General features: G+C 44.9%; 1 protein-coding gene across 1 annotated transcript in view; it reads right to left on the bottom strand.

Moving 5' to 3' along the window:
- The window catches only part of LOC126455847 (uncharacterized transporter slc-17.2-like), a 584,529-nt gene that overhangs the window by 531,204 nt on the left and 29,893 nt on the right, over positions 1-23,432 (bottom strand). Inside the window, exon 3 of the mRNA XM_050091608.1 lies at positions 20,477-20,674. Within this exon, the coding sequence (XP_049947565.1) occupies positions 20,477-20,674 (198 nt within the window). The remainder of the gene's footprint in view (positions 1-20,476; positions 20,675-23,432) is intronic.

The following is a 23,432-nucleotide window of genomic DNA, read 5'->3' as shown; positions in this document are numbered from 1 at the left end:
TATTTTATTTGGTCCTCATGCTCCTGAATGTCTGATCTAGATTATATTCATTGACTTTACTTTGTCCCAGCATCATATCACCAATTTTTCATCAAGATATGACTAAGTGGGTCACTGTAGCCCCGAGCGCAAGTGACACTGATTCACTTTTTTGCGGTACCACAGTAACAGATGTGGTGGTTTTTGTTTAATAATTTACTTAATTGATGATAGAAGTTTCTGCCAATACCAGAACAAAGTATTTGAAATTTTCTCTCTGCCACTATCCTTTGTTTCCCTGCCACATACAAAAAGACACCCAAAATTGGGTCAAAGTGACCTCTTTTTAAAGTGTTAATATTTTTTCACGTACATATTTGCAGTCCCGGACACACTGAACTGGTGGAAGTGTGCGGCAACAACGCATCGTCGAATGACACGGTGGTCAGGTGCCTCAAACGCTTCCAGTGCGGTCAAAGAAGTCTGGATGACGAAGATCATCTCTCTCTCTCTCTCTCTCTCTCTCTCTCTCTCTCTCTCCCTGTGAAGAATCAGGAATCGCAAAAGAAGTGGAGGCCCTGGTCTTCGAAGACCGGCGTATCGCAGTCGAGGCGGTAGTAGGAAAACTGAACAATCAGCGTGGATCCGTTTTCAACATCATGGACAACATTTGGAAGATGACAGAGGTCGCCGCATGCTGGGTTCTGCGACTGCTCACACCCATTAAAAAATCCGGTCGAACCAAGGCAGCTGCAGATATGTCGCTGCCGTGTCACGCCAGTCCACATTACTATTGTAGTCACCGAATCGTCATGGGTGGGCGTGTCACCATGACCCCGGGACAAAGGAACGAAGCTAACAATGGAAAAATGTGTCTACATCACCATCGGGCGAGGTGATACTGAGTGTTTGTAAGGTGTTGCGCTGACAGATTATACTCGTAGGGGCAAACATACATAGGAGCATACCACTGAAATCTCCTCAAATGGTTACAGACGGCTGTTAAGACAGAGCGTCGCAGGGAGCTTCCTACGACAAAGCCCCAGCTAACTCTGCATGGAACCTAGAACCGTCACACGTGCTGCTCCTTCTTGTTATCTAATTTTCCCTCAACTCCCCCCACCCCCCCTTCCCGCCTTCCGACCCACTCCCTTACCTTATGCCTCTAACAAAGCGGTCAGCAAACCGCCGCTCGCGAGCCGCGTACGGCTCTTTGGCTTCTCCAGTGCGGCTCTTCTAGAAAATACCACATGCGGCCGGTCACGTATTTTTCCAGGAAGATAAAATATCAACGCGCGTCTTCAAGTTTTATTTTGGCGCCGTGTTCTAGGCTAAGGTGACAAAAGTCATGGGGTACAGATATGCACATGTACAAACGCCTCGAGCAAGGTACAAAATAGAAGTGGATATGCAGAGCTGTCATTTCCGGCGTGATTATGGTCGCATGACGGAAATTAACAGACTTTGAACGCGGAACAGTAGTTGGAGCAAAACGCATGAGACATTCCTTTTCGGAAATCCTAAGGGATTTCAATATTCCGAGACCCACAGTGTCAAGATGTAGTGTCCCAACCGTTAGTGAATAGTTAAAAATGGTTTAAATACCTGTGAATATCTTGCCTTCGGTGTCCCTCGACGACTCCATACACGCGATAAAATACGCTTGTTCAATAAATACAGGATATCATAATGGATTTCAATACAATGATGTAGGTCGCAACTGAAGTAAAGTAAGTACGTAGATTTATTCACTTCAGAACCTGTGTCTTCTAAGGTCATGATCAATCTTCGGTGTAATAAGCATCGTTGTTACTGCTACTGCTAACCGATGGTAGGACATACTACTCTGGCGATAGTAAATAGTCCAGATGCAGTAATCTGATAGAAATGCGTGTGTGAGGTCCATTGCATTGTTCAACACTAATACTCAACAAAGTACGAATATAAAGTCACATATCATTCTGCCTTCTGCGATATTAAATCAAACTGTTTAACACTCCGAAATAATCAGTCACTGCACTGTTGTAATATGCTGTTTTAGACAATGTCCAACGCACGAGTTGCTCTATTGTAAACCCAAACCTGAATGATGCACCAAGAACTTATCTCAACTGTGCACACAGATCTGTCCTCTAGTGGGTCCAACACTCATCTCCCAAACAATACTCGAGGCCGAGTATTTATACACTTCCTACAATGTGCTACTGGTTATAACAATGCAAAACATAATTTATAATATGAAATAATTTAAGAACATTATCAAACACTCTATAATATTCTCTACTTTGCTAGAACAAGTTTAAGACATTTTCTAAACACATAAAGGGGGACACTGCAGGAGCCTCCACGAAGATTGCGTTCACCACTCGAACAATAAGCAATCGGGCGTCCCCTGGAAACGACCTAGTCGGCCAATCCTGCAAACACCGGAGCACCAAAACGAAGAAATAATTGGTGCATCCGGATACGGAAGAAGAGGAAGAAACACATAAAAATCACATTAATATTGAAATTGCAGAAATAGGCATTCTAACAATGCTAAACAATCAATTATCTACATTTTGTTAATCAGGATCGAGATTTAATTCGTACCGTTTACAGATGATGAGAACGAAATATATTATTCTTTTATCTAGACGTTTTCCATATATTAACTTACTGAATCTGATTTTGATTGTTTATGGTACAAAGGGTATTGTAACTACTATTGTTGGGTATTGCTATAATTCTTCTAAAAGCCTATTCCTGTTATCGAAAAGTAATTGAATTTAATTATACCTAGAGATATAAGAGTATTGAACTGCTAATACATAATGCAGCGAGCGGTCTAAGGCGCTGCAGTCATGGACTGTGCGGCTGGTCCCGGTGGAGGTTCGAGTCCTCCCTCGGGCTTGGGTGTGTGTGTTTGTCCTTAAGATAATTTCGGTTAAGTAGTGTGTAAGCTTAGGGACTGATGACCTTAGCAGTTAAGTCCCATAAGATTTCACATACATTTGAACAACATTTTTGAACATAATTCAGGGGTGGTAACCATAAGCCTGGAATGTTACAAAGAGTGTGTACTAAATTTCAGGTATTACCTCTCACCACGGACAACGCAATGGCCGACGGCCTTCAATTAACAACCGAGAGAAGTGGCGTTCGCGTAGAGCTGTCACTGCTAACAGAAAAGGAACATTGCATGAAATAACCGTGGAAATCAAAGTGGGACGTACGACGAATGTATCTGTCAGGACAGCGCTGCGAAATTTGGCTTTAACGAGCTATGTACCAGCAGATGATCGGCGCGAGTAATTTTACTAACACCACAACATCGCCTGCAACGCCTATTCTCATGATCATATCGGTTGGACCCTAGGCAACTGGAAAACACTGGCCTGGTCAAAGGAGTTGTAATTTCAGTTGGTAAGAGCTGATGATAGGGTTCGAGTGTGGGCCCAAAATTGTCAATAAGGCACTGTGAAAAGTGGTGCTGGCTGGCTTCATAGTGGTGTGGGTCGTGTTCACATGGAATTGACTGGGTCCTCTGGTTCAACTGAACCGACCATTGACTGAAATGGTCATGTTCGACTACTTGGAGACTATCTGAAGCCACTCAGGGACTTCATGTCCCCAAACCCAAACAATGATGGAATTTTTATGGACGACGAAGCGCCTTGTCGCCGGGCCACAATTGCTCGCGATTGGCTTGAAGCACATTCTGGACAATGGGAGCGAATGAGTTAGCCACCCAGATCGCCCGACATGAATCCCTTCGAACATTTACGGGACATAATCGAAAGATCAGTTTGTGCACGAAATCCTGCACCGGCAATACTTTAGCATTTATGGACGGCTATAGAGGCAGCATGGCTCAGTATTTCTGCAGGGGTCTTCCTAAGACTTGATGAGTCCATGCCACGTCGATTTGCTGCACTACGCCGGGCAAAAGGAGGTCCGACACGATGTAAGGAGGTATCCGATGACTTTTGTCACCTCAGTGTAGAACTTATTCCTTCTGAGCGCGCGTCCCCACAACAACTAGAACTGCAGTTTAAATCTGCTTCACTGCTGTTGGCAGTTCCACCTGCCTCTGCTCCAAGTGCTTTGCGTTCCCTCCTGGGTTCAGAAATGATTCAAATGGCTCTGAGCACTATGCGACTTAACTTCTGAGGTCATCAGTCACCTAGAACTTAGAACTAATTAAACTTAACTAACCTAAGGACATCACACACATCCATGCCCGAGGCAGGATTCGAACCTGAGACCGTAGCGGTCTCTCGGCTCCAGACTGTAGCGCCTAGAATCGTACGGCCCCTCCAGGGTTGCCCATGAATAACACTTTCCCCACAACTCACTGCCGTTTTTCTCACTGAAGCGCCACGAAGTTTCAATCGGCCTGCACTCGCGGCGGAGGTCCGAAATTTGAATATCTTTGTGGTGATACGGAAAGATTAGAGAAAAACAAATGTGAACTTCTATTTTGAAGGAGATGTAGAAGGATGATATTGTTTTTAACATCTGGAATAGTATTCCTGAAAAAAAAATCGTATAAACCGTGACAGCAGATACTAGTAGTATAGTGCATGGAATCCTGACATTTTCTCCCAGCTGCTCTCTGCTTAGACGACTGAAGAAGTTGAAAGCCACGGCGACTGGCAGTCCATCGAACAGTAGAATTTCGCACATCCACCACCGTTGGCAGCCAACAAAATTAGTGTTTGCTTTTCTTTCTTTATTCCGGTTTGTTTTAATGTGAACAATAAATTTCAAGCATTAACCTTATCAAGAGTATATTAAGAAGTCGTGTCATTGATGAGTATCTGGAAACTTCCCTAAAATTACAAACATCGCGCAAACTTGACTTACGAGTTGCCGGCCGGTGTGGCCGTGCGGTTCTAAGCGCGTCAGTTTGGAACCGTGTGTCCGCTACGGTCGCAGGTTCGAATCCTGCCTCGGGCACGGATGTGTGTGATGTCCTTAGGTTAGTTAGGTTTAAGTAGTTCTAAGTTCTAGGGGACTGATGACCTCAGTAGTTAAGTCCCATAGTGCTCAGAGCCATTTGAACCATTTGAACTTACGAGTTTTCCTGCGAGATGGCTCAAATGGCTCTGAGCACTATGGGACTTAACATCTGAGGTCATCAGTCCCCTAGAACTTAGAACTACTTAAACCTAACTAACCTAAGGACATCACACACATCCATGCCGAGACAGGATTCGAACCTGTGACTGTAGCAATCGCTCGGTTCCGGACTAAAGCGCCTGCGAGATGCAAGGCCATTGTTCACACTAGTGATTTAATTTGATGCATACATTACAACATACTTTTACTAACAAATAAAGTCGTTTTATTAAACACGATATCAAGTTTTATCCAAAGTAGCTATAGCTCAACTATGACTTAAAACTGTAAGTAAAGGTCATAAAGTTAATTTTAGGGAGCATGGTGGAGTGAAAGTACATGTGGTGTCGAGTATTGAGTGAAATATGTTGAGATGGTTGGTCATGTAGAGCGGATAAACGAAGCGAGACAGGCGAAACATATGTACACGAGTTTAGACGGGAAAATTGGAGGGGTCGACCGCAGAGAATGTGCTTCATTTACATTGAGGACGTTTCTAACTCAGGCCAGTTTTGTAGACCCCTAAAAACTCAACTCCCTCCGAACAAGCATGTACCGACCGACCGCCGTGTCATCCTCAGGCATCAGGCGTCACTGGAGGGGCATGTGGTCAGCACACTGCTCTCCCTGTCGTCGTCAGCTTTCGTGGCCAGAACCGCTATTTCTAATCAAATATCTCCTCAATCGGCCTCACAAGGGCTGGATGCACCCTCTCTGCCAACAGTGCAGACCCGAAAGGGCCATCCCATTCCGAAATCACGTTACGCTCGGTAATCTGACGGGAACCGGTGTCACCACTGTGGCAAGGCCGCTGGCTTAGTAGAGCCCTGATTACGTTAACAACCAAGAACCTACCTACATAGTTTAAAAAAATTGCCTCCAAAAGACGTTTCAGTCTTTCAAATGGTTCAAATGGCTCTGAGCACTATGGGACTCAACTGCTGAGGTCATTAGTCCCCTAGAACTTAGAACTAGTTAAACCTAACTAACCTAAGGACATCACACACATCCATGCCCGAGGCAGGATTCGAACCTGCGACCGTAGCGGTCTCGCGGTTCCAGACTGCAGCGCCAGAACCGCGCGGCCACTTCGGCCGGCGTTTCAGTCTTTCTACTGTTCAAATTTGGCTATGTCGACTAATGACTTTGCCATCCGCTGACTTCTTCCTCTCTCCTCAGATAAAGAAACCAATCGACGTGGCATAGAAGTTAGCGTACTGGACTCGCATTCGGGAGGACGATAGTTCAAATTCGGGTCCGACCATCCAGATTTGTGTTTCCGTGATTTCCACAAATCGCTCCGAGCAAATGCTGGGATGGTCCTTTGAAAGAGCACGGCCGATTTCCTTCCCAATGCTTGAAACATTGCGAACGTGTGCTCCGACTCTAATGATCTCGATGTTGACAGAACGTTAAACTGTAATCTTCGTTCGGATGAAGAAACCACTGCGTGAAAGACACCTCCAGAATGACAATCAGATGATTTTCACGGTGTAAAGTTTCCTGAACAACTAAGATATAGATTTCTGAAACTAAGAGACCGATGACCGTAGCAGTCTGGTCCCTTTAACCCCACAAACCACTCTGAAACTAAGAGATCCGCCGAGCCATCCGTCGTTGGCAAACATATGTCGGATTGGAATGGTTCAAATGACTCGGAGCACTATGGGACTTAACTTCTAAGGTCTCCAGTCCCCTAGAACTCAGAACTACTTGAACTTAACTGACCTAAGGACATCACACCATCCATGCCCGAGGCAGGATTCGAACCTGCGACTGTAGTGATCGCGCGGTTCCAGACTGTAGCGTCTAGAACCGCTCGGCCACCCCGGCCGGCTGTCGGATTAGAGGGTGAATTTGTAGAGAACGACTAAAGACGCCACCAACTTTCATGATTGCAGCTTAATCTTCACGAGGTGATAAAACTGTAAGATTAACTATAGGTTGATTCTTTCAAAGAAGAAGACACCAAAAAGCAGCTATTGATAACGCTATTTATTTTCACAAATAGCGCCCTAACCGTTTCCGATCCGACAAGTTCACCTTCAGACAGTTGTTCACATCAAGATCCATATTTGCTTAAGTTCACTAATATTCTGGCCTTCAACAAATGTGCACTTTGGTGTGAACAGCCGTCTGAAGATGGAACTGTCGGTTATGGCGCTATTTGTGCAAATAAATAGCATTATCGATAGTGGCTGGTTTCTGGCTTCTTCTTTGAAAAATCAACCAGTACTTTGTACCATCCACGGTCTCAAGATGTCAGTTTTCGACAGATCAGCCTTAAGTCAAACGACTGTACAAATCGACAGCAAAGAAATCTGAGTTCCCATTTAAAGCTATCCAGATCTGGGGAAGCGGTGCCGAACGAAAACCATCCTACTCATAATATATAGATAGATAAGTAACGACACTGATACAAATTATCGAAGTTTTCGTGTCCACTCGTTAACATATTGCCTGTTGGCTTCTGTCTCGGGTTATTCGGCCGACGTTCGTTTGATGCTTTTTCCGACATTTCGCCAGCACCAGTGGGTGGCATTGCCAAAGCTCCATCCACCCTCTCCCCCACTGCTGATGCTGGACTAGTCAATGGAGTCTACCCCGCAGCCGGAGATTATATATACATGTCGTGACAGCGTTTGATGGTTTTTCCCTGGTCATTTCCGCTGTGGTTCACCCCCTGCTACCTGTAAAGGCCATTCGCTGCAACACCAGAATCCAATATCTGTTTCGCTTGAGGCTTTCCTCTTTCTATTGAAGACGTTGTCATGTTTGTGGATTTGTATGGCTTCTCTGAATTAGCGGGCGTGGTAACTCTCCTCTACAGTGGGTATTTTCCTGTCGGTGAATGTTATTACGTGGTCGGTCTCACGTTGCACGTGGCCCACCACAACCGATTTCTCCATCTGTCCCAGCCTGCGGTGCGGTTTATGTTCGGCGGTCCTGGTGTCAATGGATAAAGGAGTTGGGACATTTCTTTCAGAAGCCGAAAAAATTAAAACTTGGACCAAAAAACATCATGGTCCGCTTCATTGTTGTTTATTTGTTTACCAAAGCGCTAGTCAGCGATTCCGGTTCGCGAAGCGTAATAAATGTTTTCGTACAGTCACTCTGCCACTCAACGTACACTGCTCCTTCAATTACTGGTGTATTGGCGGCAGCGCGTTCAATTGTTGAAAGTGTTGGAACGGAATCATGCGGTCAAAATTTTTTGTAATTAATAAAAAATAATAAATCAATAGTGGGATCATTTCTTACGATACCAGCTGGCTAATTCTGACGAGTAAATTTACCAGTCGAAAGGATCGTTAAAGAAGATCCGTATCGAGATAGAGTACTATATACAACAAGAAACTTTTTCCATGTCCTTACCCACAGCCTGCGATATGCACGCCTCTTCATACTGGCAGAACGACCATCGTGCTTGGTGATACCACAGCGAAATATAAGTACTCGCGGCACTCACTGCTGTGACAGTTGTTACCATTTGTCAGTTGAAGACACAGCAACGGCCCTAGCTGCAAGAAAGCCATTCGTCAGTTAACATCATATGTGCGAAAAGATTAATTTTTTTCTTTTTCCAGTTATTATATTTTTGAGCCCCAGGCGGTAGTAAAATATTAACAATTCTGAACAATCGTAGGCCGGCCGTTGGGGCCGAGCGGTTCTAGGCGCTCAGTCTGGAACCGGGCGACCGCTACGGTCGCAGGTTCGAATCCTGCCGCGGGCATGGATGTGTGTAATGTCCTTAGGTCAGTTAGATTTAAGTAGTTCTAAGTTCTATGGGACTGATGACCACAGATGTTAAGTCCCATAGTGCTCAGAGCCATTTGAACCAAAATGTCGTTATGAAGAAATACTCCCGAATTTATAAACCGATCACGATAATATGGCACTTGGCCTCCCATGGTCGTTGTAGGAAACACGGAGTGACGTCACAGTAAACAAGTACAGTGACGACTAAGGACAATACATCGCACTGTCAGTGGTTTCAAGACAGTTGTGGATATACTGTCAAGTGTTTCAGCATGTCCTCGTAAAGTATCACGATAAAAACTGAGGATTAACAGCCTGAACCGTCCTCACTCCCAGTTGCATTGCCGTCGGCTAATACAGACGCACTGCCTACCAAAAATGGTAAAAAAAGGAGAAGCACCCAGCAGATGTGATCGAATGTCAGTGTAACTTCATACACTTACACACAGTCAGCTGGTATGTAAGGCCAACGGCCTTGCCGCAGTGGTAACACCAGTTCCCGTCAGATTTCGAAGTTAAGCGCTGTCGGTCTGGGCTAGTTCTTGGATGGGTGACCATCCGGTCCGCCGAGCGCTCTTTGCAAGCAAGGTGCATTCAGCCCTTGTGAGGCAAACTGAGGAGCTACTTGATTGAGAAGTAGCGGCTCCGGTCTGGGAAAAATACGCCCGGGAGGGCGGTGTGCTGACCACATGCCCCTCCATATCTGCATCCACTGACGCCTGTGGCCTGAGGACGACACGGCGGCCAGTCGGTACCTTTGGGCATTCATGGCCTGTGCGGGAGGAGTTTCGTTTACTTTTTAGCTGGTATGTAAATAATTAAAGGTGCAACAGGTAGAACATCCACTAGAATCCGAATTTGTATCTGTATGCTGTATGCTGATTAAAATTAGAAGTATACGATTTCCTGATCATTCTCGTTGCTTACCGTCTGATGGCGGCAATTACATGGCTGGCGAATCATTGTTACCTTAGAGATCTTTGATGATAAATAAAAATGTTTTACCCGACATCACGCTTTGTGCCCTCTAACAAGCTGTAGAGCAGATTTTGTCAAGAAGCCTATGTGACAGATTATACCTCTATTTGACGTTTCATTAATAATATTTTATTGACAGTAACTTCCCTGTACGTACTTTAATAAACTTCTCAAAGTGTTTCGCGTACGTCATTGCATACATCAGAAACTATCTGTGATACAAAGAAATGCGGAACTGTGACTAGGGTAAATGTCTGCTAATAATGTTATCGGTAATTAATATTCTAGTTTTAAATTCTTAATTGTAATGAGAAGCCAGCAAAAAGCGTAAACCGACATATGTGCAAAGTTTAGGACTGATGCCAAGGAAACCTGATACTGCTGTTCAATGTTAAGTGCACTACCTCCACGCACTTCATGTTTTTTATGTATAAATTCAGAAACTTAAATTCTTCTTTTCCTACAGCATTTTGCTTACTTCTTCAAAAACAGTGCACTCTACATGCAAAATGATTCTTTCTGATTATCAAAGTTTTTACATCGTGGCCTTAACTACACAGGGTGCTCCTGGAGGAATAGTCAGTATTCAGGGATGTAATAGGAACAATCATTTGAATCAGAAACTTCACAGGAACATGTGCTCTGAAAGATGGGGAAAATTACGGTTTCATCGACTTTCGCATTATCGGTATCTGAGATGCAAAGTATATAGAGTGATATGTAAATCGAATTAATTTGATTTGAAAATAGTGTATTCCGTTATTTTTATTAAAGGTTATCCGATTGCGATTGCCAATGCATGAAATAGTTGCAGGCCCTCTATTTCTTCAGAATTACTTTTGGCTGCCCTGGCAATCTCACGGACAGGCAGCAGATCAAAGCGGGCCAAAGGGCATCATAAATTTGACTGAGATTGTGGAAGGTTACGCCGACGCTTAGTAAGAAAGCGTTCGCCGAATGCTCTTGTGTGTAGTGGACAGGGCGTGGGTGCGCCCATCGCAAGCCGAGACAACGCAGGCTGCAAATGACTCCGCAGCCGTCTGGACGGCCGCAGAGGAGTCGTTGGAATTCTACACGGAATGACCGCCGCTCCCAAATTCCTAATGTGTTTCTCTGCGGTGCGGGCGTTGTAAAGTAAAGTAAAGGTCCCGGAAGACGGGCAGCAATGAGCCTTGGGCGGAGAATGAAGAGAAGACGGCGCCAGTCTGCCGACAGGACGCCAATATACCGGTGGACACTATGCAGGCTCTGCGAAAGCTACAGGTATTTATCGCTCTATGCTCTCGGTAGAACATGGCAGACGACGTGTGTGTACTCTAAAGAGCCAAAGAAACTGGTACACCTGCCCACCCGAGCACGCAGAAGTGCCGCAACACGACGTGGCATGGACTCTACTAACGTCTGAAGTAGTGCTGGAATCCTGCAGGACTGCCTATAAATCCGTAAGAGTACGAGGGGGTCGAGATCTCTTCCGAACAGCACGTTGCAAGGCATCCCAGATATGCTCAATAATATTCATGTCTGGGGAGTTTGGTGGTCAGCGGAAGTGTGTAAACTCAGAAGTGTGTTCCTGGAGCGACTCAGCAGCACTTCTGCAGGTGTGGGATGTCACATTCTCCTGCTGGAATTGCCCAAGTCCGTCGAAATGCACAACGGACATGAACGGATGCAGGTAATCAGACAGGATGATTACGTAGGTGTCACCCGTCAGAGTCGTATCTAGACGTATCAGGGGTCCCATATCACTCCAACTGCACACGCCCCACACCGTTACTGAGCCTCCACCAGCTTGAAGAATCCCCTGCTGACATGCAGGATCCCAGGATTCATGAGGTCCTCTCCATATCCGTACACGTCCATCAGCTCAATACAATTTCAAAGGAGAATCGCCCGACCAGGCAACATGTTTCCAGTCATCAACAGCCCAAATGAGGCTTAAAGCTTTGTGTCGTGCAGTCATCAAGGATACACGAGTGCCTTCGTCTCCGAAAGCCCATAACAGGATGTTTAGTTGAATGGTTCGCACACTGACACTTGGTGATGGTCCAGCATTGAAATCGGCAGCAATTTGCGGAAGGGTTGCACTTCTGTTACGTTGAACGTTTCTCTTCAGTCGTCATTGGTACCGTTCTTGAAGGGTCTTTTTCCGGCCGCAGCGGTGTCGGCGATTTGATATTTCCGCCGGATTCCTGATATTCACGGTGCACTCATGAAATGGTCACACGGGAAAATCCGCACTTCATCGCTACCTCGAAGATACTGTGTCCCATCGCTCGTGCACCGAGTGTAACACTATGTTCAAACTCACTTAAATCTTGATGACCTGCTATTGTAGCAGCTGTAACCGATCTAACAACTGTGCCAGACACTTGTCTTATATAGGCGTTGCCAACCGCAGTGCCGTATTTTGCCTGTTTACGTATCTCTGTATTTGAATATGCATGCCTATACCAGTTTCTTTGGCGCTTCACTGTGAAAGTGCGACACTGCAACATTCTCACACCAAAAATACCTGTAGCTGGCCCGTCAATAGCAATATCAGGAGGGTCGTAGGAAACAACGTGCTGTGGCACAGTAACGTGCCCCTTTGAGGCAGCAACAGAGCAGAGCCAAAACAAATTTTTTTCTCTAGCTGTAGGCCTCCGGGGACGAAAATGCGGGAATTTCATTGGTCAGCCTGGTCTGACGTTGTAGTTTTGGAAAATTATTTAGAAGTGGACGGACGCTCTAGGAGAACCGACACTTGTCATTGGATTGCTGCTCGTGAGAGGCTAGGATTGGCTCTTGAAGAAGTGGCGAATGTTACGAGGGAAGAAAGAAGGAACTAAGGAGACTCTTTAAAGTACTTTTTTTTTTTTATTCCGATTTTGGCCGTCTAGGGACCGCGTTAAACAACTATTTTTCAATGTACATTTCTCCTATTGCGCTCCTCCTCTTTTCTCTTCTGCCAACATGTCTTCATCCTCTCTCTGTGCTGCTCCCTTCGGTCTTCTGTCCACACTGTTCCTCCAGTTCTTCTCTTCTTCGCTTCAAATCCTTCAAAATGTTGAATTTTGTCTCTCATTAAGTCTCTGTTGGTTATATCATCTTCTCCTATACCCATCTCCTCTAAGTCTGCTTTGACTTCTTTGAACCAGGTAATTTGGGTTCTGGGATTCTTGTCAAAAAACATGAATATTTTCTTTGTCAGCCTTTCATCATTCATTCTTTTCAAATGGGCGTAAAAGCTTACTCTTCTCTTCCTCATAGTATCTCCCACTTTCTCAATTTTGTCATACACTTCTCTATTACTTCTAAGCTTCCAAGTCCCATTCTCAAACCTCGGCCCAAGTACTCTTCTAATGATTTTTCGCTCCTTTTTTGCTATAGCTTCCATTTCCTTGTTAGTGTTCATTGCTAAACATTCAGATGCATACAGACACTCTGGCTTAATCACAGTGTTGTAGTGCCTTGTTTTTGGGTTAATTGATACTGACTTCTCATTTGTACACATTCTTTGTTAGCTGGAATTCCATTTCCATTTTTCTTGTTCTTGTTTTATTTCCTTCTTTATCTGAAGCATTGGGCTGGATGATTTCCCCTAAATATTTGAAATTAGAAACCTTCTTTATCTGGCCATACTTTGCAATCATATTGCTCGGTGCCTCTTTTGCATTGGTTAGGTACTCTGTCTTTTCAAAGGAGATTTTCAGTCCTGCTTTTTCTGCTGTTTCATTCAGAATATTGATCTGTTTGACTGCTTCTTCCAAACTTCCTGCCAGTATCGCTAAGTCATCAGCAAAAGCGAGGCAATCTACTTCTAATCCATCCTTTATTCTTCCTAATCTGATTTTTTGTTTTCCTTCTTCAGTCGTTTTCTTCCTCCACTCTCTAATAACTTTTTCTAACACACAGTTGAATAGGGTAGGTGACAACCCATCTCCTTGTCTTAATCCTGTTCTGATTTTGAATGGTCTGGATACCTCACCACGGAACTTTACTTTTGCATAGGTATCCGTAAGTGTTTCTTTGACGATTGCGACTGTTTTCTTGTCTGCTCCAAACTCCCTAAGGATGTTAACCAAGGTTGTTCTGTCAACGGAGTCGTACGCCTTCTTGAAGTCAACAAACGTGATAAAGATGTCTTTTCCTCTTAATCGTCTATATTTAATAATTAACTTCAAGTTTAAAATTTGCTCCACACAAGATCTTTCCTTCCTAAAGCCTGCTTGGTATTCACCAATTTCTTGATCAAGTTGTTTCTCCAATCTGTTTTGTAGGGCCTTAGATAGAATTTTATACGTTACCGGAAGTAAAGATATCCCTCTGTAGTTATTTGCATCGGTTTTATCCCCTTTCTTGAAGATGGGGTGGATTAATGCAGTTTTCCATTCTTCCGGTATACGTTCCGTTCTCCAAATCTCATTGATTATTCCCAGTAGTTTTTCTTGAGTTGTATTATCCACACTTTTCCACATTTCTGCAATTATCATGTCTTCCCCTGGTGCTTTATTGTTCTTAAGGTTTTTAATGATTTCTCTGATTTCTATGAGGCATGGGGGTTCAGAATTATTGTTTACTGTGTTTGGGGTGTTGGCTGGTAATTTTTCAATAGGTTCCTGACAGTTGAGGAGTTGTTCAAAATATTTTGCTAATATTTCACAATTTTCTTCATTATTCATTGCCAGTTTTCCACTGGTATCTTTAAAACCCAGATTTGGTGCTACATATTTTTGTAGTTTCTGTCTGAATGTGCTGTAAAAGGATCTGTTATTGTTTCTCTTAAAATCTTTATCCATTTGTGTAAGTTGGTTCTTTTCAAATAGTCTTTTTACTGATCTAATGAGTTTTGCTGTAGAAGATCTTTGCTGTTTGAACTCCAGGTAGTCCTTATCACTTTTGGTTGAGTGCCATTTCTTCCATGCCTTCATCCTTTGTTCTATTGCTTCCTCACATATCTCATCCCACCATTCGTGTTTCTTTCTCTTTTTCATTTTTGCGACTTCTTGAGCAGATCTTATCATTCCTTCTTTTATATCTTCCCATTTATCCGAACATATAACTATGTTTTGACAGAATTCTTCTCTTTTCTCTTTCAAGATGCTTGCGTCTATCTTTTGAGTTTTCCTGTTTTGTATTTGTTTCTTTCTTTGTGGTATGAAATTTAATTTGATTGTCGATAAGTAGTGGTCAGTTACAATGTTTGCCCCTTCCCGAACTCTCACATTCATTATTTCTTTTTGATTATAGTGTGTGTTGGCTATGTGATCTATCTGGAACTCTCCAATACTTGTGTTTGGTGATTTCCATGTTTTCTGTTTCTTAAGAGGTTTTTTGAAATTTGTAGACATTAATTTTAAGTTATGACCCTTGCATAGTTCTATTAATCTTTCTCCATTTCTGTTTGTCCCTTTGTGAGCCGGGTAGTTTCCTACTGTTTTTTGGTATTTTTTTTCTTGGCCTATTTGTGCATTGAAGTCCCCAAACAGTATTTTCACATTTGATGTTGGGATTTTAGAAAGTTCGTGGTCTAGAGATTCCCAATATGTATCTACTTTCTGAGGGTTTTTCTTATTGTCATTGTTGATGGGTGCGTGGCAATTAATAAGTGTATAGGTTTTATTTAGGGCGCGGAATGTGAGAAAAGACAAGCGTTCATTGGGTGACTGGAAGTCGGTTATTGAGTTTACCCAGTTAGATTTCACGATGAAGCCTGTTTCAAGGTGGGGAAGGCCTCTTCCACATGGGTTCCAGCCTTTCTTTCCTTTAAATACCCTGTATCCTTCATAATCCATTAAATCTTCATCTGTAAATCTGGTTTCCTGCAGCGCACATATTTGGATTTTATATACCTTCAAGACTTTTGCGAGCTGCTTCAGTTTTCCCGGCTTCAAGAGCGAGTTAATATTTAGGGTTCCAAAGAAATGTACGTTGTTTTTCTTCAGTTCAGAGGATTTTGAATTTCTTGAACGACATGGTGCTTCAGGCTCTCCAGAATCCTCAGGCCTGATTGCGCTGCTGTTAGCGGCGGAGGATTGGTTACCTCCTGGAGTAGTTCTATCTACAGAAATTGACATCATGCATAGTTGTTTGAAATTCAGGGGGGAGATGGCTTTTTGGGCCATTCCGAGGTTAAAACTGGGATTGTAAGTTCCAGAGTGTGTGTTCAGCCGCTCCTAACATGGAGAACAGACGCTGTTTGTAGCCGCTCCTCTAGGATTTCAGACGCTACATTTCGTTAGTTTTTGGTCCGCCCTGGGTATTTGATTTCCCCAGTACCACCTATATCTAGGAGGCATTCCCCTATCCGCCACCTGGGGAGGCGCCCGATGGGGGTACTAACAACCCCACAAGTACATTGTTATTTATTTTCTGTATTATTAAATACATTGTCATATTTTCACATGTACAACAATTGCTAAACATTACAACATGCGTTTTACAAAGCATCAGTTGGAAAAATACGTATTTGTAACACATTCAGTGCATTTATGCGCTCTTGGAAGAACATGTTGTGTTGATTGTCTAAGTGCCTTTGCATGTTCTCTAATGAAGCCATCAGTGTCCATCTTGTGGATTCATTCTTTCGTTTGCACACCACAGATTTCATTCAGTCCCATCAACAAAATTCTTAAGGCGTAAGGTCTGGCGATCATGTTGGACAATTAAATGTACTGCAGTAATCAGCTCAGCGAATAGGGTAAGTGGGGTTGAGATATTCCATCACGCGACTGGTAAAATGTTGAAGGGCTCCGTCATACTGGAAGTACATTGCCGTCCACGTGACCAAAGAAATGCCTTCAAGGTAGTCAACGAAAGAGTTTTCCAAAAAATAAAGTAACTCTCTCCTGCTACTCACTCTTCTAAAATGACAGGACCTATCAAAATATTACCAATCGTGCCGCACTAAACATTGATCAAAAACGAACTGGAAATTGATTTCCACAGTAGCGAGTTGATACTGCGACCATCAATGGTTATTACGTGTGTCGTTGATCCCATCCATGTAAATGTGCTTGATCAGTGAATAGTATTAATTGAAGCAAATGACGATTGCCGTTTAACTAGTGACAGAATTCAAGTTCCCTGGCATTGTCACAGATATGAAGATTGTGAACACGCTCTTTGTGAAATGCGTACAAGTTTTATGCCTGTAATTACCCCTAGGTTAATAAACCCTTGTAAAATTTACGATTGAAGTTGGTACCAATTTGCGGTTTCCACCCATCTCGTTAAAGTCAGCATAGAGTGTAAAACAGGACATTTTGTAGTTGTTTTGTATGTGACATACCACTGGTGACATTATAATTGTACTTAACTAGTGCGTGAACTACTATAAACTATGACTCCCTTTGAGTAAACTACGGAGTAGCAAAATTTACACTCTGTATTAACAGGGTCACATTTTTCCCCACTTTAGCGAGTAGGGTTAATGTTCGTTCGCCATAAACGTGTTCGACGGACACTAATATGAACACAAGGTCGGCGCGTGCTGATGGTAGGACTACGCTGCACCGCTTCAACAATTGAAACATCCCCATAGAAAAATTTATAAATGACTGTGCTGGTAAACCTCTACGTTATTTGATTTTCAAACAGCTGAGCAAAACTGAACATACTCAGACATTTCTCTCTTTACTTATTCTGATCACTACTAAACTGACACTCAATATTTTTTTTTAAGGGCAAAACAATCTGACTTTCAATATTCCCTACAAAAGAATGGCCCTGACTAACAATAACCTATACCTTTCATGAATCACGTACCTCACAAAAATCTTTGTTACTTGAACTAATGCAATACAGCGAGCGCCAATACCTGCCAGATTCTAACTACTGAAGGCACTAACTACTGATAGGCATAGTTAGCAAATGAAAGATTTTGATAGAGAAAAACAATGTATTTACCTTAATAGTGTTCAAAGGTCTCATGACATCCGGTCTTACAAGTTTCGTTTTTCTGGCTGACACACGTCCAGATCGTCCACTCTCAAAAGTCCGCCATCTCTCTTCCCATATCCACCACTACTGGCAGCTCACCTCCAACTGCGCAACGCTACGCGCTGTTCACATCCAACTGCCCAACACCACAATAGCAAATATTCGAACAATGCAAACCAGCCACAGAACGCACACAGCACAGTCAGTGATTTTCATACAGAGCGCTACGTGGCGTTACCAACATAAAAACCTAAACAGCTTACTTACACAGTATGTTGCTGTTATGTAAACTGAAGGTGGAGGGCAGATAAAGGAAAGCAAAGGAAAGGAAAGGGAAGGGAAGATACTATTCATGTCAACTGCACAGGGAGTTTATGTGGAGTGAGCGGCAACAAGTGAAAATGCGTGTGGGACCGGGATTCGAACCCAGAACCGCCTGCTTGCTAGACAAATGCGTTAACCACTGTGCCACCCAGACAGAGCTCATCGAAACAACGCGGACTATCTCCCCATGCTTCTCGGCCGACCCACTTTCCCACCTAGCGCGACCTGTTTGCAGTCCACATCCATGTCCTAAATGCTCACTACTTTTTGATTCCTGCAAGAGGTCGATCGTAATCGAGCAGCCGTACTGAAGTTGGTGGATACATTGCTCATAGAGACAAATCATTTGTGTAGGTCCATAGCGTTCGTTCTTTTGGACATGTGCGGATGCACAATTATGTTCGACCTCCTGCAAGAAGTAGCGAGCATTAAGGACATGGACGGGGACTGCAGATAGGTGGTACCAGGTGGGGATGTGGGTCGGCGTCGGGCGTGCTGAGATAGCCGGCGCAATTGTAATAAAACTGTGTCCTGATGGTGCAGTGGTTAACACAACTATCTTGTAAGCAGCAGATTGCGGGCTCGAATCCCAGGCCGGCACACATTTTGGCTCAGCACCTCTGATTCCGCTTAAAGTCCTGATGCAGCTGATGTCAATAGTTTCTTCCCTTTCCTTTCCTTTCCTTTCTCCACCCTCCACCTTCAATTTACACCACTGGCCATTAAAATTTGCTAAACTACGAAGATGACGTGCTACAGATGCGAAATTTAACCGAAAGGAAGAAGATGCTGTGATATGCAAATGATTAGCTTTTCAGAACATTCACTCAAGGTTGGAGCCGGTGGCAACACCTACAACGTGCTGACATGAGGAAAGTTTCCAAACGATTTCTCATACACAAACTGCAGTTGACCGGCGTTGCCTGGTGAAACGTTGTTGTGATGCCTCGTGTAAGGAGCAGAAATGCGTACCATCACGTTTCCGACATTGATAAAGGTCGGATTGTAGCCTATCGCGATTGCGGTTTATCGTATCGCGACATTGCTGCTCGCGTTGGTCGACATACAATGACTGTTAACAGAATATGGAATCGGTGCGTTCAGGAGGGTAATACGGAACGCCATGCTGGATCCCAACGGCCTCATATCACAAGCAGTCGAGATCACATGCATCTAATCCGCATGGCTGTAACGGATCGTGCAGCCACGTCTCGATCCCTGACTCAACACATGGGGACGTTTGCAAGACAAAAACCATCTGCACGAACAGTTCGACGACGTTTGCAGCAGCATGGACTATCAGCTCGGAGACCATGGCTGCGGTTACCCTTGAAGCTGCATCACAGACAGGAGCGCCTGCGATGGTGTACTCAACGACGAATCTGGGTGCACAAATGACAAAACGTCATTTTTTCGGATGAATCCAGATTCTGTTTACAGCATCATGATGGTCGCATCCGTGTTTGGCGACATCGCGTTGAACGCACATTGGAAGCGTGTAGTCGTCATCGCCATACTGGCGTATCACCCGGCGTAATGGTATGGGGTGCCATTGGTTACACGTCTCGGTCACCTGTTGTTCGCATTGACGGCACTTTGAACAGTGGACGTTACATTTCAGATGTGTTACAACCCATGGCTCTAACCTTCATTCCATCCCTGCGAAGCCCTACATTTCAGCAGGATAATGCACGACCGCATGTTGCAGGTGCTGTACGGGCCTTTCTGGATACAGAAAATGTTCGACTGCTGCCCTGGCCAGCACATTCTCAAGATCTCTCACCAACTGAAAACGTCTGTTCAATGGTGGTCGAGCAACTGGCTCGTCACAATACGCCAGTCACTACTCTAGATGAACTGTGGTATCGTGTTGAAGCTGCATGGGCAGCTGTACCTGGATACTACATCCAAGCTCTGTTTGACTTAATGCCCAGGCGTATCAAGGCCAGAGGTGGTTGTTCTGGGTACTGATTTCTCAGGATCTATGCACCCAAATTGCGTGAAAATGTAATCACATGTCAGTTCAAGTATAAGATATTTGTCCAATGAATACCCGTTTATCATCTGCATTTCTTCTTGGTGTGGCAATTTTAATGGCCAGTAGTGTACATGATACATTTCATAGCTCTGGATCTCACGTGATATACTAGATTCAGATGAGTGTTCCTGTTATACCCATGTGTACTGACAATTCCTCGTGGTGCACCCTGCATAGTGTTGTACCCTGTGTGCGGATTATGAGCGCTAAAAAACAATAACGCAGCTCATTATCTCGAGTTCTCTTTCGTTCCATAATACAAGCGAACGGCACTGAACCCTGGCGAATTGACTGAGAATGCCCATTCGCTGTGTTGGCTTCCCACTCGCTCTGGTGTAAAGGTGATTCCAGAGGGTACAGCAGGCCGTTAGGCACTGCCGGCTGCGTGAGCAACAGTTGCCCGGAGGTTGCGGGGTCCGCCAGCGCCTGTGCCCGCCTCGCTTCCGGTGAGTCTGCGCGGTACGTGGCCCCGGTTTCCCTGGTGACGGCGGCGGACCGTATCAGACGGACTTCCTGCTCCTCGCCCGCCGGCGTCGCCCCTGCACCTGCTTCCAAGTGCCGCAGCTGACGCACCTGCCGAGTAACCCGCCGGGATTACAGAAGGCGCGTACCTTCTAGAGGTGCGTCGCTGTTCCCGAGTACGCGGCGGCGTGGTACTGACTCACGATTCTGGTTACGCGCATTTCCAAGCGCCGCCGTGGCGCCTGCGGTGTCTGTGCGTGATTCCCGTCATTAAGTGCGGTTTGTTCTACATGGGTATGTATTTACACAGCTGAGATACGTGCCTGGAGGCAGGCGGGTGCTAATCTGAACAGCCACAAAATCGTCTCCGTAGAAAACATTGTGAGAATGTCGTGGAGAAACCAGTTCCACTTCTGAGTTTCGCATCGTTTAGCAGTTCTGTGCAATAGGGTGGGGAGAGCGGTCTTGCAGTTCAGAATACCAGGAGCCAGTAAAAGAAATTTTCAGATGACGGTCTTTGGGCTTACGATACATACGAGATGGACCATCAACATGAATCACGTCATAGCACATCGCAAATTTATGGTAAGGTCTTATGGGACCAAACTGTTGAGGTCATCGGTCCCTAATCCCACACTCTACTTAAAGCAAACTTAAACTAACTTACGCTATAGACAACTCACACACCCATGCCCGAGGTAGGACTCGAACCTCAAACGTGGGGAGCCGCACGGACCGTGACAAGGCGCCCTAGACCGCGTGGCTACCCCGCTCGGCACACGTCATAGCCATTTCCGGGTAAAGGCCTCCTCTACAATTTTCTATACGTTAGGGTCTCCACCCCGCAGGGTGTATGAGAAGGAATCCATACTTATTACACAAATGTGTGTATATACGCCGCGCAGGATTAGCCGAGCGGTCTACACCGCTGCAGTCACGGACTGTGCGGCTGGACCCGGCGGAGGTTCGAATCCTCCCTCGGGCATGGGTCTGTGTGTTTGTCCCTAGTGTGTGAGCTTATAGACTGATGACCTTAGCAGTTAAGTGCCATAAGATTTCACACACATATGAACATTTTTTTTTGTGTATATTCGCTGTTAAGTGCCAAGGAAGCTTGTATAGGAATGCGTATTCAAATACAGAAATATGTAAACAGGCAGAATACTGCTCTGCGGTCGGCAACGCCTATGTAAGACATCAAGTGTCTGGCGCAGTCGTTAGATAGGTTGTATGTTGTATGTTAACCAGGGACCTACAAAGGACAGAGAGGATCTATCCCAGCCGCAGCCACAGTGGTACACAACCCCACGACGACCACCGCAGTCCACTTCACCCCTCCGCGGCCCCACACCGAACCCAGGGTTCTTGTGTGGTTTGGCCTCAGTGGACCCCCCAGGGAACGTCTCACACCAGACGAGTGTGACCCCTATGTTTGCGTGGTAGAGTAATGGTGGTGTACGCGAGTGTGGAGAACTTGTTTGCGCAGCAATCGCTGACATAGTGCAGCTGAGGCGGAATAAGGGGAACCAGCCCACATTCGCTGAGGCAGATGGAAAACCGCCTAAAAACCATCCACCGACTGGCCGGCTCACCGGACCTCGACACAAGTCCGCCAGGGGGATTTGTGCCGGGGACCAGCCGTTCCTTCCCACTCCGGAAAGCCATGCGTTAGAACGCTCAGCTAACTGGGCGGGCTGTTAGATAGGTTCCTGCTGCTGCAGTGGCAGGTTATCAGGATTTAAGTGAGTTTGAACGTGGTATTATAGACGGCGCACAGCGATGGGACACAGCATGTTGAGTACATAGTTCCGCGTGGTCAGCGCGTACACAACTTTCCCAGTAGAGCGCGCCCCGCTAAGCACAACAGCGCAGGCGCAGCGCTCGTCCGCCTCCGCACTACAAGATGGCGCTGCCTTAGAGACAGACGAAATTCTGCTTCCGCCGATCCACGTATTAATATGTACCACAGCCAATGAGATTGCTGCTAACGTAGAACCTTTTCTCCTCGTGGATCACACTCGTGCAGTGATACCTGAACGCGCGAGGTATTATAACAGTGTACAGACCTCCGATTAGTCAGTCTGCATTTGTCTGCACCAGTCTGTACCAGTCTGCATTAGTCTGTACTAGTCTATAGTCAAGTTTCAGTCTGCGCCTAAGAAGATTGTCATATTCCTGTACATAGCCATGAGGATGAATGTATAGACACTTTGTCAAGTATCAGAGACGTGTGGGAATAAGATTAATGTACCAAGACCAAAGGAACTTCAGATTGTCAATTGTAAATAGCATCCAGAACCAAGTTAAGTAATTTTATGCTTGTTATTATTTTAATAAGTGTGTGTGAAAATTAATCAAGTTCTGCTTACAGTTGGTCACCGTCAATCTGCTACTCTAAGCATGCAAGTGGCATTTCTATCGTCTGACCTAACGGCAGAAGATAAACACACGACAATAAGACCTCGAGACATATTGCTGACACTTGCCTACTTCGTTAGAGCGACAAGTCAAATAATCTGATGGAGTGTGTACCGAAGGTCTTACAGTACGCATACCACACAGTATTTCCAAGATAGCGATGAAATGAGGATTTTCCCGTACGACCATTTCACGAGAGTACCGTGAATATGAAGAATCCAGTAAAACATCAAATCTCCGACATTTCTGCGGCCGGAAAAAGATCCTGCAAAAACGGGACCAACGACGACTGAAGAGCATCGTTCAACGTGACAAAGGGTAACCGTTTCGCAAATTGGTGCAGATTTCAATGCTGGGCCACCAACAAGTGTTAGCGTGTGAACCATTCAACGAAACATCATCGATATGGGCTTTTGAAGCCGAACGCCCATTCGTGTACCCTTGATGACAG

The sequence above is a fragment of the Schistocerca serialis genome, chromosome 2 (assembly GCF_023864345.2).
Source record: "Schistocerca serialis cubense isolate TAMUIC-IGC-003099 chromosome 2, iqSchSeri2.2, whole genome shotgun sequence".
In the NCBI taxonomy this organism is placed as follows: domain Eukaryota; kingdom Metazoa; phylum Arthropoda; class Insecta; order Orthoptera; family Acrididae; genus Schistocerca; species Schistocerca serialis.
Note: the sequence above shows the minus strand (reverse complement) of the source record. Positions and strands in the feature narration are given on the sequence as shown.